Source organism: Rousettus aegyptiacus, unplaced genomic scaffold (genome assembly GCF_014176215.1).
Source record: "Rousettus aegyptiacus isolate mRouAeg1 unplaced genomic scaffold, mRouAeg1.p scaffold_m13_p_10, whole genome shotgun sequence".
Lineage (NCBI taxonomy): Eukaryota > Metazoa > Chordata > Mammalia > Chiroptera > Pteropodidae > Rousettus > Rousettus aegyptiacus.
This window is the reverse complement of record NW_023416285.1, coordinates 84263580-84282102: the sequence shown is the minus strand read 5'-3', so window position 1 is coordinate 84282102 and position 18523 is coordinate 84263580. Positions and strand designations below refer to the sequence as shown.

At 35.6% G+C, this 18523-nt stretch overlaps 1 protein-coding gene and 1 pseudogene across 6 annotated transcripts in view; both read right to left on the bottom strand.

The window, feature by feature from the left end:
- Positions 1-18523, bottom strand: part of ARHGAP21 (Rho GTPase activating protein 21) — a 114736-nt gene that overhangs the window by 25480 nt on the left and 70733 nt on the right. For 4 of the 6 annotated variants that reach the window (XM_036228114.1, XM_036228115.1, XM_036228113.1 and 1 more), the window contains exons 7-9: positions 17782-17836; positions 11614-11643; positions 8403-10302 (exon numbers count right to left, since the gene is read on the bottom strand). In XM_036228114.1, coding sequence (XP_036084007.1) covers positions 8403-10302; positions 11614-11643; positions 17782-17836 — 1985 coding nt within the window. The remainder of the gene's footprint in view (positions 1-8402; positions 10303-11613; positions 11644-17781; positions 17837-18523) is intronic. The other 2 variants (XM_036228117.1, XM_036228116.1) reach the window with 1 other exon arrangement.
- On the bottom strand, positions 302-420 carry LOC118608901 (annotated as a pseudogene).

Genomic DNA, 18523 nt, shown 5'->3' with positions numbered 1-18523 from the left:
CTGGAGGTATGCATTGAATCTCTTTTGACTTACTTCATTTTGGAGGAGATTTCAAAACACACTAGATATGAAATAATCTCTGCTTCAGGTATATGTGTGCAGAAGGTTGGGCTGGAAGGCTACACATCCACCTGTTCCACAGAGTAAGGGTGAATGGAGTCTAGAAGGCGGGAGACTAGGCTGCCTTATACATGCCAGCGTTGTTCACATTTAGAACATATTTACTACTATGTTACAGAGAAAAAAGGAAATGCTGAATATACTTTTATCTTTTTTATTTATATTTATTTATTTATTTTTGTGCCTACAGCGCCTGGTCTTCGTAGGTGGTCTCCCATCCAAGTACTAACCAGGCCCGACCCTGCTTAGCTTCCAAGATCAGATGAGATCGGTCTTGTTCAAGGTGACATGGCCGTTGACTGAATATACTTTTAAAATACATGAAATCAAATTGCCTCATACTTATAGATTATACTAATAAATCCAATTCTTTATTCTCTGTGAACATTTGAAAAATTTTCTATTGTTTTAGTATTACCAATGTGTGGATAATGTAAAAACAAGAATAATTCAAGCTTACTTCATTTTCCAACATAAGAAAATAGACAATAGTTGTCCAAAGAGAAAACAAAAAAAATTTCATTTTCATGTATAAGTATATTCAAAAAGCAATGTGCTGTCAGATTTTCAACAAATTAAAATTTTTTTAATAACCTAACTTAAATATTCTGACAGGGAAAATATCTGATCATCTTTTGTCCTAGGCATGTCACATACTAAATTAAGGTATCAATTAATGCATGCAAAACACATATTATGAACTATTAGGGCTGTAGGTTTGCTATTATCAAGTGCATAATCATTCATGGTAAAATGAATTACATAAACAAAGAATTAAGTTAAGAAATATAAGGCCTTAATTTACTTGGTTCACTAAAAGCCCTAAAGCTCTTTACAATAAAGAAAAGGCGAAGGAGGACATAAAATTGTTATATATTAAAATTCAGGTGAGTACTACCTCTAAACCTGTAAAAAAAAAAAAAAATATATATATATATACACCTAAGTAGTCAAAAACTTATTTTATTTTTTGAAAATAGTATTTTCCAAAGGCAGAAAAATAACAATTCTCACGGACAATATATATTCCATCGTTCACTTCGAATTTTTCCAAATGGAGAATACTACAAGGTATTATATTTAAATTGATTATTCATATCTGAATAAGAAACTTTACTACTGTTATTTATAAATTAATATTCTACAAGGCCATCTAAAAGATTCTACAAATCAAGAAAAATGTAGACATGTACAAAATCAAGGAAGCATATTGTGAAATTTTACATATAACTGTTAAGAGTTATTTTTCAAGCAACAAGCATGAAAAAAGAATGAAAGCTCTAATATACACTTATTTATAAGACTTCTTATAAATAAGGACTACTAAAATCACAACAGAAAAAGAGAAAAGCACATATAAAGACAATTTATAGAATAAAAAAGCCTACTAATAATGTGGAAAAAAGCCTTGTGAAAATCTGACTATTAAGGAAGTAACCAAATAAAAGCAAGTAAAATAGTGATAACACAGCTATTTTTCATCTAATAAACTGGCAAATATTTTCACCTCATCAAGTTCTTATTCTATGTGTTCCTCTTCACATTCTGCAAGGTGACCACAGAGAATACATGTTGTTAAGTTGCGCACCCGTCCCTGCCTCTGAGGTTCAGTAGAATTCACTGGAGTGGCTCAGCTTCCTGTGGAGGAGCATGAGCTCTCGCCCGCCCCAGCACAGGGCCCTATTCTTGTGTCCATAGTGACTGTCCAAGGGACACAGTCCAGTCAGGACCAATTATAGTACCTTCATCAGATTTGATATATGGACAGTGAGAAAATAATGGTCTTTCTTTTCTCTTCCTTGAGAAACAAAAACTATAAAAATCAATAAACCACGAGTTGCCGGTGGCCATCTTTCCCACCATGTGGAGAAAAAGTATCTGAGAATAAAGAAAGCGAAACAGAGGAAACACAGTCCTGAGGCCCAGGTCTACCCTGGAACTTCATGGTGATCAGACACCCTTTTTCAGCATGAGCTTATTTGAAGGGAGTTTCTATCAGCTGGAAATGAGAGGATTCTGACTGTTAGGAAAGCGGGGTACAGTGTGTTTCCAGCTCCCTTTCACAAACAAGCATCAGTCTTCACAAGGCCCAAAGTCCAATGTAGCAGGTTAGAGTAGAGAGCAAAGAACGAAGGCCTTCTAAAATGAGCTGAGTTATGAGGAATTTTTCTCACAGTTCACATAATTACTCAAAAAGAACACGCCATCAATGCGGTTTATAATTAGAGATGAAAATAATTTTATAGAACTCAGAGAAATTATCAGAACTTTGACGTAGACTGTGGCAGAATAATCAGCTCCTTGACATAATTTTGCTTTTTATTTCACCTCTGCTAGGACGAGGTAACCCTTACCCCCTCTCCAAATTTACAGCATAATACTTTAAGGAATGTCCATATTATGATAGTCAATGATGGAATAAACTACAAATCACATGGAGAGGAGTAAATTTAAGTTGGAAGAAGTGGTGACTAATGTATAAATAAATACATATTTCCAAAATACACACGTATATATACGTATAGTTTGGTTGCGTTTTTTTTATTATTAAAAATATGGATTGAATAAACTGCTTCTTTTCCAAGTCCTACAAGAAGGGACATTCACTGCAAATGACCTAAAAAGTCAATCTATACCTCAAGCAAAATACATGTTTAAAAGTCTTGGAGATTCTTCTTTGTCCTTAAGGAAAAGGGGAATAAATATTGCTAATGGATTTTTTTTTTGTCTTAAAAGGAAATTCAATGGGACAAATACGCTTTTATTTTATTTGTTTTTTTGAGATAAACTCAGTTTAAATCAAGGAAGATTAACAACTAATTAATCTTCAATAATAGCACAGGGTTTTTGTTTGTTTGTTTGTTTGTTTAAATCTAATTTAACCACAATGAAATAAAGTTATCCCAAAAAATGAACTCCCGAGGCAAATTTTACTTAACCCCATTAATACCGATCACTGAACGTCAGGTAAGAAAAGTTCTGAGGTTGATAAAAACGGCACGCTCAAGAAATGCCACTTACATTAAATTAAAAAGGCGAGATTAGAAAGAATGTTTAAAAAATAAGCCACTAATATATATTAATACATCCTTCTAATCTTTGATCATTAAGTGACAGACCTCTGCAGGCTCACTGAAACTTTTACACTAATAATAAAGCTCTTAAAATTGAGTCCTGCTAACTTTGGCATAAAGTGGTAAAGGGGTGCCATCATCATGTTCGAATAGCCCCATTATAATAACTCAACTCATCATCATAATTGGAATTCACGTTTTTAATTACGAACAAGCATCTTCAATAGCAAGCTCGAAAAACACTCATTTAAATTAACGTTTGGCTTTTCGAAAGCCATTCTGAGCTTTGGTTGTCTTAATTAACCAAAAAATTCAATGCTGTTATCTTCCTACTAGATGATTAAAAAAAAAAAAAAAAAACAATGTTAGGAAGGGGGCAGAATTTTGAATACTTTACTCATACTTACCAGAACCATATGGCAGTTGGCGCAGAAGTAAAAGGAGAGCAGTTGCAAGAGGAACTGCTGTTATAGGAGGAATCTGAAAGGCAGGTGATGAAACAGGAGCAAAGCCAGGACCGTGTGCGATATCGCGGTCAGTGCTGGGGCTAGCCAACTCTCTACAAGGTAGGATGCGCCCTATTAGCAAAGCAAGTGCTCTAAACGTAAAGGTCAAGCGTAACTCTTACTTTTAGATTTGTCACAGATAACGGGTTACCATTACTTTGCTGAATTTCTGCAGTCCCATAGATTAGAGAAGTTAACTTAAGATTTCATGGTTTTCTGTGCACGTGAGGGAGCGTGCATGTGTGAAAAATGACCCAGCTTGCCAGCTGACAAATGCCGGAAATATTTATTTCAAGAAACCTAACAATTATTTTAAAAGGATTTTAAAAACATTTAAGCACCGATTTCACCAATCTATCTTTAAAAATGATTAATTTTCACACATAAAAGAAGCTAGTAGGAGTAGGGAAGACTGAGCAGATCAAGAGGGTGGATCCTGTATTGTCTGACTTTGTAAAAGCCACATGGTTTCTGGATATTAAATTCATTACCTATAAAATAAAGAAGGTGGACTAGGATTATAAGGAGGGTCAATTCTCATTCAAGAGGCTGACAGTAATAAATCCACTAAAGGGGTAAAATCATCTGTTTATTTTATTTTATATAAAATACTTCTAGGTTTTTCTACACCAGGGATTTGTTAGGGGGCTTTCGAGGTTTGGATCTATTTTAAAAACTGGCAGATTGAGTCGAGAGTGTAATTACTGTTGGATCTATTTTCAACATGAAAGGAATGGCTGAAAATCTAGAAAGTCTATGTTAGAGAAATAATTCTATAGTTTTTACACATGTAAAGTTTAAAAAAAATTATTTCCTTAAATAGTATAGTATTCTATAAGGTGTGCTGCTACATACAAATATGAAATATTTTAGGAAAAAAAGCTAATGCTACTATCAAAAGACAAACTAGCATCTAAATTTATTTTGTAGTGAACAGTTTAGTTAACCTTGGAACAATAAATTTATTTAGTGAAAAGATGCCAGTTCAAACTTGGGGAATCTAAGAATGGTCTATAATAAATTCAGAATGATTTTTTTTTTTAGGCTAAGATTTAAAAGAGTAAAAAGCTGGGATTTAAATTTTAGCACATTTTGAGGACATTGAAAAATGAGCACGAAATTTAGAGCGAGCAGATAATTCACTCTGTTAGTTACCCACTGACAGACCTGAGCAAACTACTTAACCTTCCTTATCTATAAAGTGGGTTATTTATTCCTGACCTAAATTACCCATCAGGTTGTCATAAGGACTGGTACATGAAATGTTTGGTAGGTTATAAAGTACTATATAAGTTTTTTTTTGTTTTGTTTTGTTTTTAATTATATTTAAAATTATCTCACATTATCACTCAAATAATAGAAGTAAAAATCTCTCTATGCTTAAGAATCTGTAGAGTCACATGTGGGGGGAAGCTGATACATATAAAAGGTCGTAAGATGATAGAGTATAGTTTTTCTCTTTTTAGATGATTTGCTTGGTAGGAACACACAGTACATATCAGAAGAAAAGAGGGGTTGGGATGCTCACTGAGTCCTTTTAGAATAGCACTGTCCGCACTGGAGACCCGCGCTCCCAAGAGGTCACCCTTTCCCAGCCCTTCTGGGTAAATTACTGATAACTTAATTAACCTGTATAGACACTGTAATCTGGTTATATCTTATAAACTTTAAAACTTCTAAATTGGTTTAAAATGGCAGTGCCAATAAGGCTGTGCTAATCTAACTCAATTTCAGTTAGGCTAACACTAAGCACGTATTGGCCAACTCTGGGGTGAGAAGAACAAAGAGTGTTAGAAATATGGCAAAAGAGAAGGGAAATGAATTTGAGATGAGCTCTCGGTATGAGCAATACAGTCGCAGTTTTTTTATATATATTAATAGTTGCGAGCAGTATAAACTAAAGAAATGTACAAAGTCAGGACTGTAGAATACATCTGAATATCTGCTACTAATGTCAAATTACTTATGAACTCATTACTCATCTTGTATTTTGTGTTCATTTGTAAGAGAAGTTGACATTTATTTTCAGGACTTACTGGGAAGCTTTATAGAGTGTATGGGGAAGGTGGTAAACAAAATACTGTAAATGACCGATATTCCTAATTTAAAAACAAATAAAATGGTTTATTTTCTTATTTTTCTAAACCTTTGAGACAGGAAAAATTAGATGTTAAGTGTGTAACAAAATGTTGGAAAATTTCCTTGCTGTAAGACATATCATTAGCTCTTATTATAGGTAACTAAATAAATGAATTGGCTCCATTCTCTAATATTTTGGGAATAAAGCCAAGGCACTTAATTGTTAATATTATTTTCATTAGCATATAATGCTTTCGAAAAACGAAAATAATTATTAAAATCTGAGTGTGACAATACAAAAGCAGACTGTAATTTCTTCCTTTTCTCTTTTTAATTCAAGATTCTATAAGAATGTAGAATATAGATCGATATCCCTCAAAGATAGTCACTAGGAACTGTGAAGAGACTATTAAGTACCTAAAGTAGAATCTGATCAGAACTAATCAGTGAGCATTTTCTTATTTTTAAGAAATAAAAATGATTTTATTGTAATCATTTTTAAAAATCTGTGTGTATATAAAAATCTATAGGTTCCTAATATATATTTTAGCCAAAGTTCTCTCTTTAATATCATAATTGATTTTTTGACTTATTCCTGTATTTAGAAGTAGGAAGAAATATTAAGTTATAACTAGCACATTTACTATTACTCCAATATAATCTGATTATATTATTCTTATTAAGTAGAAAGAAAATATAATGGCATCATTCTGGTAAGATCTCACAGGCCTATGAAATACAGCTATAGATTGTTAAGCTTTTTATGTTTTAAAAATCATAAAACGATCATTACTTCTTAGTTACTTTCTATAAAATGTCTAGAGGATGTATAAGGTTCATCTACAGTAAAGTTCTATTATTCTCTGAGCTTGGCCTTAAGGGTACAGATGTGAATATAAGTACAATTTAAGCTGAGATCCCTTATAATGTGTACAACTTGAATATATCATAGGTATAAAAAATGTCATATAGAAATTTTTTAAAAGCTGCTAGTTCAATAGCTCAACAGCTTTTAAAAAGTTTCTCTAGAAGAGAAAAACTGAAATATTATTCAAAGAGAAGCATATTTTAGTGTATAATTATGGAGAACTCTTCACGGACCTATGGGGTAAGAAAGAGAATAAGAGCTTGGCCTTAGCCTCAACTAAGGCCCCTATACCACACGACTCCAGGGGGCGCTCTTCACAACGCATTCCATATAAATGATGCCCACTGGAGTCATGCTCTGTGATGTGGCTGAATCAAGGAAGCCTAGAGTCCCTGTCCCTGCTGCTAACTATGTGGCTTTAGGGAAGTTATTTAACCTCTCTAGCGCTTAAGTTTCTCCTTTATTAAGATAATATTAAGGGCATATATGATAATCCTGTTAGCAGGTTAGGTTTTAGAGTTACATAGTAATTATGGAAAGGTTTTTTTTTTTTTTTGATCTTGCTATACATTTAATCATATCTCAAAATTAACATCAACCTATTATTTCGACAAGTATTTATGGAGTGCCTTCTACATACCAGGCCGTGTTCTAGGCACTAAGACACAGACGTGAACAAAAGATCTAAAATCTTGGCTCTCATGTAGCTTATGTTTTAGCTCTGCAGAGAAACATGTAATAAAACAGAAAATACAAGACATGTCAAGTGGAAACAAGTGATATGAAGATAAAGCAGCCTAAAGGGATAGACAACATCAGGTTCTGTGTGTGTGTGTGTGTGTGTATGTGGTGGGGGTGGGGGGGGTGCCTGTTTTACATAAGCGTGTCAGGAAAGCCTGCTTTGACAAGGTAATATCTGAGCAGAGAGCCAGGTAGTGAGAGAGGCCTGCGAATATCTGTGGCACGTGTCCCAGACTGCAAGGCTGGCATGGCTGAGGACGGGGTGCGCACACAGGGAAGACAGGAGACCTGGTCAGAGCCGGAGCAGGCCTGAGGGGGCAGGCCACCGCCACCGTGGGATCTGGAATTCTATTCTGGGTTAACACGGAATGTAAACGGAAGGGTCTGTCAGAGGAGTGACAAGATCTGATTCACATTTTAAAACATCACGCTGGCTGCTTGGTGGAGAACATACCTGGGTGTGCAGGAAATGACTCAAGACTCAGTAAATGTGAAATGTGGGAAACATACTTGTAATGTAAGTTATTTTTCCAAATTGATTCCAGGAGTTATTCTAAGACAAAGTAATCTGAAAATGAAGAGGTCTTTTCTGTCGAACCCAGATAAATTTACAAAGAAATAAGCTTCAGAGAGTAAAAAGAAGCACTATTTAAATGAAAGATTGATCACTGATTATCGAAATTGTTCTGCTTGATTTTTGATTCAGATAAATCATCAACTAGGTATACAACTTGCTTTGCTGAGTCCCTTGTCCCCAGAAAACAGAAATCCATTTCATTGAAATAAAAATAAAAATGGGTACCAAATACATAAAGTCTAAAAAAAAAAAAAAAAAAAAAAGGAAAAGGAGGTTAAAAGCTATGGCTCTGGTTTTAGCAATACTTAGGAAATTCAGAACAAATGTTTTAAAATCACAGTGTAAAATTTCTGCGTCTCTGGAACTAGAAATAATATTTTGCTGAGAAGATGTGTTAAACATTCGCAACGTTCGCCGATGACCATAAATGAGCTCACCTATGAACGGGATGGAAGCCAGTGAGTCACCAGGTGGACTGGTACTTGAGGCCTTCCTCTCCTCAATCCTTTTTATGTGGACCTCTCGGCGCGCGTCGTTAGGCAGCCAGCAGGTCGTGTCTGACCCTGTCTCCTGGTCATTTACTGCCAAGATGTAAGACTGATGCCTTAAAGGCTGCGGCGTCTGGCGACCGGACGGAGGTTTTTCTCTTAGAATGACAGTTTCTTTATTATCTAGATTATTTGACTGCTGAATTTCAACCTCGTGTAAGTTTAAGTCTTGATTCCTTTGAGTGACAGGAAAGTCTACCTCTGAAGTGCCAGAGTTCTCACCCATCTGAAGGACAGGCTTAACAGAAGCTCCAGGAAAAGAGGGGGTTTTCCCAGCCTCCGCTTGCTGGTCGGGGGCACTTTCAGTTCTTAACCACGTCTGCTGAGTCAAAAGACTATTTTGATGCAAGTGATTTACTGGTCTTTGGTCTTTGATAGAAACAAACGAGTTCTGGCTAAATGATGGTTTTGTGACATGCGACGAAGGCGCTTTCAGAGAATTACTTCTGACTTTCACAAGAGGTGACCTGTCTTGTGAAGAAATACCTTGAGGCAGTGACATTCCGCAAGCAGTTTGAAAATTTCTGTTTGGCTGCAGTGTTTTTAGGTCTGGTGGAATTTTTTTAAACTGAGACCCGGATCCCACGCCCCTACCGCTCACCCGCCTATTATCCGAATTAACGACACTCGGAGCCACAGTAAAATTTGAACCTCGCAAAGCTTTGTGGATTTCTTGCTGCCTGGGTCTTTCGTAAATACCTCGTCTATCATCCTGCTCAGTAAATCCACTCCACTTATAAGTCTGTTTTCGTTCTCCATTTGAGTCCGGTATTTGACTTTCAGAAGTGACATTTTCTAAGGGTTCACCCTGCCCCTCGATATAATCCCACGAACGAGTTCTGTGATTGCTAAGACTAATGGGCGGGGCTGTCAGCGCTCCCTGCGACGCACTGCGGGGACAGTACTTCATTAACACAGAGTCCTCCAGCCTCTCCTGGGACACACTGCGCTGCCGGATCTGGACGGACTGGGGCACTCGGTCGTGAGAGGTGCTGCGGCGTCGTACCTGCAGGGTCGTGCGGTTCGGTCCCACCTGGTTATAATCTGCCGTGCTCTGAGACGCCGCTCTTAAACTATCTAACCTTTCTTGAATTGTCCGACAACCCATGTGCAATCGTCTGTTATCAATATACTCTTTGTAAGTTTTATAGTTTTTCCAGTCTATATGCTGATGGGAATTTGGAGAATAATGATTAACAGTTACGGAAGGAGAATCCACAGCTGGAGATCTATTGCTTGAGATGCCTTCTGAATGTCCACTGTAATGGCCAGATTTGAGTAAAATTCGGGAAGGTTCCAACGATCTGGAGCCTGCGGTCTGATGACTCGGATGGGCAGTGGGAACGGATGATGACGGTGATGTGGTTCTTGACACTGTTTTTGAAGAGGGCTCACTGACGCCATACCTCACCTCCTCAGTTCTGTGTGAAGGAACCGTGTGGTTGTTTCTATTAGTCAACAAATCTACAACCTTCTCAGAAGGTACAATGACAGTCCTCACACTCTCGTTGCAAACACACACTGCCGTGTTCGACTTTGCAACGTCTGTTGGTGATGGAGGCACTTGTATTTCCATTCTATAGGCCCTTCCAGGTTGGGTCTGTACTGGTGTACTGGTCTGCTGTTTGCTCGATGACGAGTCTGGAGGAGAGACTTCGACCGGCTGTGCCGTGGTCGAAGGGGCGGATGGTGGAAGCCAGGGGTAGCAAACCGGTGGAGGCTCAGGGATGTTGCGGGCGTTGCCACTGTAGGCTTCGTTGCCTTTCAGGTAGGCATCTTGAGAATATGCCTACATGGAAACGAGAGAAAAGTGTCATTAACAATTCACAAAAAGAACGCAATACCCATTGTGGCAACGCACTGTGTTATCTTACTGTGCCCTCCCTTGCTCCCGACTGCCATTCACTAAAACGCGCATGCAAACAACACGAGGGTGCTCGGCAAATGTAGGGATGGGCTAGCCGCTCAGAAATCAAATAAATTGTAGAATATGCAACAAATGTAAATTACAATTGCCTGTTTCCTCAAAAAATCTGAACGCACTAAAAATTCCACCCAACCAATTAAAGGTAGCCAGGTTGCTTGTAAAATTTTCCCCATTCGGGTTTTATGATTTTTTCAGCAGTCGACGGGTTAAATGGCTGCCTGGTGAATCTCAGCAAAAGAAGATTCTGATCTTTTGCCAGAATGAAGGTAAAAAATATTAAAAACCTTAACACATTTTATTTTCAGCACTACTGCTATCATAAATGAGATGTCTTGTCAATTCATGATTACTGAGCTCTCCAAAATAATCCATTTTGATAAATTAGGTCTTTCAACAGCCATGCTAAATATTTTGATATTTAAAATGAGGAATAGACATGTTTAGGAATGTAAGCACATATATTAAAGGCATGAAAATATAAATAAGTAATTCATCTTTTTGTATTTAATTTATATTTTTTATTTTAAGCTAATGCAAGATTATATTGCATAAATTTATTTGGTCTCTTTTACTTATAAGGAGACATGTCTCTATTACTAACAGGCAGGCATGCAGCTCAAATCATTTTTCATCAACTATTTGTGAAATCACCTAGCAATATTTTCAGAAACTTAATAAAAACTGAAATTAAACACAGAGAGTCTACAAAACAGAGCTAATGGATGCAACTCAGGGCTAAGTTCAGCGTCTGAGATGGTTAAGTGTGGTATCTGTTACACATCCTCCCCTAATCAAAACAAGCTTAATTCAGGACTGACTATCATCATATCCTGTCTTTGCATTAGACAGCTTGCAAGCTCAAGCACAGCCACAAACATAACAACACAGCAAAGTACTAAAGAAAGAGAGCAGGTGAGATACTTAAAAAAACACGGATGCAGATAAATATGTTTTAACACTGGTTATGTACATGATACCAAAAAAAAAATCCATAAAAATAAAAAATAAAGAAAACCATGTCACAAACACATTCTGCAAATCAGTAAGATTAACACTATGGCACTATGGAGGTATTTCTCTAAGCAAACTTACAGTTTCAATCAATTGGCTTATTACAAATCTCTACCAAACATGACTTAAAAAGCAAAGAAATGGCTTCTGTGCATTTCTTACCAGAGCTGTGACATCCTTTGTAAATTGTAGCTAGCAGAAAATAGGAAAACATAGTAGAAGCTGCTTACTGACAGAAAGACAGAATCATGTTGTCATATTGATGCTGGAAACAGCAAGCTAAAAATACATCTATACTCATTTCTCTGGAAGGTACCAAGAGAGGTAAAGGGCAGTGAAGCATAAAGAATAACTTCAGTATCCTTCTGAGTATCTTTTTCTCAGGCTCTAATCTGGTTCTGATTTGATTTGTCTACCATCTTTGAAAGCAAAATACGTCTGGTGACATGCATTCCTAATAGATTATTTTCTTCGATCTGCACTGCTGTCTGACGATGTGCTACAAAGCTTCCCTTCCACAAGAGCAACATCGACGTCTCTCATTTCCCCTGAGCTTCTTCCATCTCTGCCTCCAGATGACGAAACGAAGGCTCTATTATGCATTTAAAATAGTACAACCTCCTCCTTCCCCTGTAAATCAGAGTATAACCACAAGCTGTCAGCTGACTGCAGCTGCCTTTACACTGTGATTTGGAAAAAAGAGAGTGACTGTTTTATTAAATAGGTTTCACTCAAAAATTAAGATCTTTCACCACTGTAACTTTTGGCTCCTGTTTTATTAATTGATGAAAATAACTACTGAACAGACAAAAAAAAAATACTACTTCCAGAGTCATTCTCTTATAACGAATATTATAAAACATAAACCAGATTGTAGCGAGAAATTAAAGCCAAGTAGATAAAAGAAAACATACACCCCGCAATATTTTTAATGCATGAATACAATCAATCAAAATATAAATTTTAAGGACGTGCATTGACAGAACAAACCTGTCTTTTTAATTCTGATTATATTCACACCAATACTTTTCCATGAAAGGAAAACTGTCTGGACGAGTAAACTCTGACACAGTATTTCCTACAGTAGGTCTGTGCATATCAGGTATTTATCAGGTTTTGCCTGAAAAGAGGAAGAGGGGCGTGGTCTCTGTGGTCAGTGACCTAGGATAAGCCTGGCTGGGAAGTTCCTTAACTTCTCAAGACCTCTACTACATTACTGTACATTGTAGAACTCAAAAATACTTCACGTACTTTAGACATCTCTAAGATTCCTATATAGTAACCCTAAATTTTAAATAGTCTATATTCATGAGTCCCCACTTCCAAGTAAAGTTATGGGCAGAGGTCCCTAAAAATATTCACATGCACCATGCATTAACAGTAGACTAAGAGAACTCTTACATATACAGAATTATTGTGCAATGTAAGCAGATGCAATTTTGATGAATAAAACGTGAATTCATCCAAGAGTATTACTGAATTACTTCACACATTCTCTCAGTTCATGAACACTAAAAATGCTTGTTTATCTATCATCTATCTATCTATCTATCTATCTATCTATCTATCTATCTATCTATCCATCTATCATCTAAAAGTTCCTCATTCTCATATAGAGAACTAATACCATTCACTTAACATCTGTGGTGAAATTAGCAGAGTCCTAAGTCCACTGTAGCTTATTATGTGTTCTAGGTAAGTCATAGACATACCTAGGAATAATTCTGGAACTTTAATGACTATTCTGAGAGGTATGGTACGGACATAGATTGGCTTCAGAGGTAATTTGGGGAAATAAATCAGAACAGGCATTATGCATTTTAAAGAATCCTCTTCTCCCATGATGCTTGCTAAGTGTTTCCCTAGAAAACAAACCTGCTAAGGAATGCTTGAGACTCCTTCAAGGGAGAAAATATTCATCAGGACTTGGGTGAACATTAGGTGAATCATCTGGAATGGATTACAATATGCAATAACTCTTTGATGTGGACATGGAGCTCATTGATAAGGTTTTTATATCTGGAAAAAGAAATGAAAACCCTATAACTTGCTCACAGCTGTGGCTGGCAGGCTTTCCCTTGAGGGCTTGGTCAAAACATACCAAGTATTTCATTGAGAAATCACAGTATGATTTATCACTGTTTTAATAAATAAAAATGTATTATTTAATATTAACAATCTAGATCTTGACTATATGTACAGTGCCCAATAGTATCGAAATGATCCTAAAGTGATACTTCAGTTCAGTTTTAGTAGAGTTGTTATCAAAATCAATATTGCCATGCCTATGATACTTATACTGTCTAATAAATGGTAAAAACAAACAAAACAAAAAAATCCTGCTGGGAAGATTAAAATTCCTGCCTACCATTTCACTTTGACAGCCTGACTTATTAATTTAATGCCATTACCTATGATAAAAGCCAAAATAACTATATGTCTGCTTGTACAGCAAAGTACATGCTAACCACGCCACAGTGGGGTGTGAAAATTTTACAACGTTCTAAATTATTTAAAACTTTTCTACGAAGCATGTACTACTAGCTTATCATTATTTAAAAACAGGTTTTTAAAATCTGCTACAAACTTGACAAATAAGGAAGAATCCCTCCAGAATTCCAACTCCGGCTTCCCTTACTCTAGACCATCTTGACCCACAGTTGACAAATGGAGATCTCATTTTCAATGGACTATTCTACTGATTATGAAACATATTAAATGATTATTATGAAAGCAATTCTAATAAATTTAAAGAAAAACTTGGGTCAAATTACATTTCTCAATTTATATCACATCTTCACGGAGTGACAAAAGGAGCACCAGACTCAGAGCCCAGAGATATGAGTTCCAGTAACAGCTCTAAACAGAGCAGCAGTGAGACTGTGGTAAGCACGCTCGCTAACTCCTCTCCGGTACCCATCAGCAGCATGCAACCAGGTTTAGCTTAGGAAACGGGCGCTAGTCTCTGACCTGCCTGGGTTCAAATCCATGTGCCATCGCTTTCTTCCCCGTCACATGACAAAAGCAGCTGGCCTTGCTGTGTTTCACCCAAACCAGCAACAAGTAGGCGCGAAACGCCCTGGTCAGACAGACGCACCCAACTATCTCCACAGCCATCAGAATCGATCAACTTAAAATATAATTTTGAGTCCACTGAGCCAAATGCTTAACAAAATATCTCGAGGCATCCACTGAGTTCTCCTAGCATCGGTTCATGCAAGAACGTATTTTCTTCAACCAACGTCACTGTTCAGGCAATTTGATGGGTGGTGGCTACTTCATTCATACACAAGACATTTGAGAAGGTAACAAAACCATTTTGGTTTTCTTTAAAATGAAACAGGAAATGCTTTGTATTTTGTAATTACACCTTACAAATACAAACCTAAGATATCACAGTCTAAAATATCACTATAGAATACTGTCAAAGTGACTAAAATGAATGCGATACTATTCATGTTCTTAATCTAGAAAATATATGTTGATTTGAAAAATGAGGCTAACAAGTACTGGAGTACCGTGACCAGCCCTAGTTTAATAACAATGAATTATACTTAATTTTACTTCATGTTTTTAAACCTTCTATCACTGCAATTTGTAAATTATTAAATTTATTTTTATATACCTGCTCTTACATGAGTTAAGTTTTAAATCGAATTAAATTTTCTATGCCACCTCTCGAAGATGAGCTGAGCAAATTTGGTCCATACATCATTTCAGGAACAACATTCCATGGACACCCAACCTGCTGTTGCTGGGCAAACATATACCAACTATGACAGGCTCTCTCTTGGGCAAATAATGTTTACAGAGGCTGTAAAAATGTTCATGTTTACCATTTTCTTTACAATAAATATTCAACCTCACAGGGACAAATATACCTTTAAAGGGCTATATTTTGGGTAACAGATTTAAGACCAACATAATACTTCTGAAAACCCATTATAGAACATTTTACCTCAAGAATCTGTTTTTTTTTTTTTTAAATCCCAGGTTCTCTCTCTCTCTCTTTTTTTTTTTAAATAATAGCTTTAAAAAATGACACTTGGACATAGTCCAGCTAAAAACAATTATACATTAAAAGAAATTGCCATGTCCTAATGTCCTTTAGGGAACAATGCAAAGTGTGGATTAATTATATAAACTCCTCTGATTTCCTAATAAACTATAGCACATCCAAATATGAATGAAAGCTGAGCTTAAAAGTCGAAGTTTTTTTTTTTTTATCATGATTGGTCTGAGCTTTTAATTTCTTATAATTAAAATAATTCAAATAATATGTTTTAAAAATGAATTTCCTGTTACAACATAACAGAACCCTTTACTGATGATCCACGAAGCTCTGTGTGCTCATGTCGCTCTAGTGAACCAATTTCCCACGTTTGCGACACTTTGTATTTTACCTTTACTTTAAATATATTTATCTTAAATACAATATAACAAGACAGGCTAATTAACCCAATTTCCCACTGATCACATCATTAGAAAATTGTTCCTTCCACTGCTGCTACTCGTCATCAACCACTCAGCAGGCTATGATGGCAATTCTGCGTTTGCTTCCTTCCCTAGGCATTTAGTACAATGCCAGCCATTCTGTGAAATGAGCTCTGTTCAAAATAGCGTCCAACCAGTACGTTCACTTTGGCAAGGAAAGCATCGACTGAGGATGAGAAAACAGCTTTATTCTGGAAGTGCATTCTGTCGTTGAGTCATCAGATTGCAAGGAGAATTCAAGGCGAAGCTTTTCCTACCATCTAGGCATCATCTAGTCCTTTGAAGAAGTGAAACACTACAGGAAGCCTCCTATTTATTTCTAATCTGGTGACTTCTATCACCTTCGATGGTTACATCTGCTACTCCCCCAATCTGCGGGAATCCTACCGCTAGCTCTACATGCCCAGGAAAATTACCACGGACAGTTGCACCTTCCTTACTAAGCATCCCCAAACCCAACAGGACAGTGTACCTAGGGTGGGTGATCTGTTATCAGTAAAAAGCCACTCTCAAATAAAATCAACACACCTTGAAAACACAAGGTTGAACTTACTTCATGGACTTCAGTTAATTATATTTTACTTGTCAGGGAATGAGTTGAATCATTAGAACCAGCTTTAGTGATATTTTTGTAAAAAAAAAAAAAAAAAAAGTTTATTGAAGATTCTTTAGGACTTTTGTTGAGCTAAATTCAAATTAATGTCTTACAAATAAAAAACATTACTTTACCATTTCCATTCTCATCACAAGATTCCATAAGTTCCCTATATTTATTTTTTATTTTATCTTATTTTATTTTATTTTATTTTTGTGGCATTGGTTAACGAAATCCAGTAAGTTTCAGGTATACAATTTAACAGTAAGGCATATATATAGTGCATTGTGTGTTCCCCTCCCATAGATTTCTTTCTGTCATCACATATTTGACCCCTTTTACTCCATCTACCTTATTTCTTGAATAAAAACAAAACAAAACTATTTACTAAGAGGAATTAAAAAAAAAAAAACAAAAACAAAACACAAACTCTAGTTGCCACTGCCATTTCCTAGATCTAATTGTTAGCTTTTAGTGTGTAACTTACATAGTTTTCTCAGGCTGTTTTATTCTCCTAAATTGCAGAGTTAATTGGAGGAAACTATTAATTTTTTCAATGAAATTTATATATTTTATCAGCTTTTTACTTTCAGTAATATTTAAGCTTAATAAAGGATGTAAGTATTCCATTCAATTTCTTTCTAAAAATGAGAAAAATAATTTAGGCTAAATGCTAAAGTTTTCAAAAATACAGTTTCGTTTCCTAAGACCTTCACATGTTTTTCCCTTAAGTTGTAGACTCCATTCACCGCGCCTATTTCTACTATCAGAATGAATTGTTATTGTTAAGAAAGCTGCTTGGTAAGTTAATTTACAAATAGTAACACTTGTTGAAAAATTAAAAAATGGCTTTCATAAACTTCCTCATATTAAAAAAAAGATTCTAATTCTTGGGGATATGACCTATCACCCTGAACTTTTTGGCTTTTGGTCAAATGACTACCTAAAAAACAATACTGGAGTAAACTCTAGGGATCTCATTGCAAATGACAACAATAAGAGTTCACAGTAAAATCAATAAAACATTATCAAATCACTTAATTGCAAAAAATTGGCAATGAATGGTCTTTTACTTTTTGTTGTTGTTGTTGTTAAATGTGGGGAATTCCAGACTCTGTGAAATAAACCAAAGAGTTTGTTTTTTTCCCTAGAATTTTTAAAAATATAATCCACCTCCATCTTTAAATAATTTTTATTAACACTCATGACTAAAAAACAATTTGTATTTGAATAAAACTTACCACTTGGAGAATGTCTTCATCTTTGGGCATAACACTAAGCTCCAATGTTGTATCACTGAAATTGAACATATATACATACTATTTTAGGGGAGGTAGAAATGTATTAGAAAGGCATAAAGGAAAAATAGTCAACTCAAAAGCATTTCTTAAATTGCTTAAGAGTTTACTTTTTATTTTTTTAAGTCTCTATTTTTAATATTCAAATCATTAAAGTGAAAAGAAGTCCCTTTTATATATACTTAAGCTAATTATGTATGAAAGGGGGCTCCTCGCCATATGTTTGAGCTATTCATCATCAGCCAACTCTTCTTATAATTTAGAAACATAATTTAATTTAGAAATAAAGTATATTATTTATATTAAATAGTCCTGGAACAAAACTCATCAGTATATAATTAGTTATTATTTTACTTAAAATCACAGAACAAATTACAACAAATTTTACCACATATTCTCACTATCAAGTTAAAAGTGAAAAAAACAAGGAACCCTCATATTTAACATTTGAAGCAATATTAATTAGCCTAATTTTGAAATATCCCTCTTGGCCTCAGAAGTGAAGGAAATAGAGTCCACCATCACAACTATCAACATGACTCCTTATTTAATTAAAAACCATATGGCATTTCGACTTCTGTATATGCTTTCCTCTCTACAATTTAATTTTAGAGCCTTTACAGGCACAGCTCAGAGTCTCATTTTATTTTCTTGTTCAAAATGATAGAGTAGTTCCTCTAGGTTA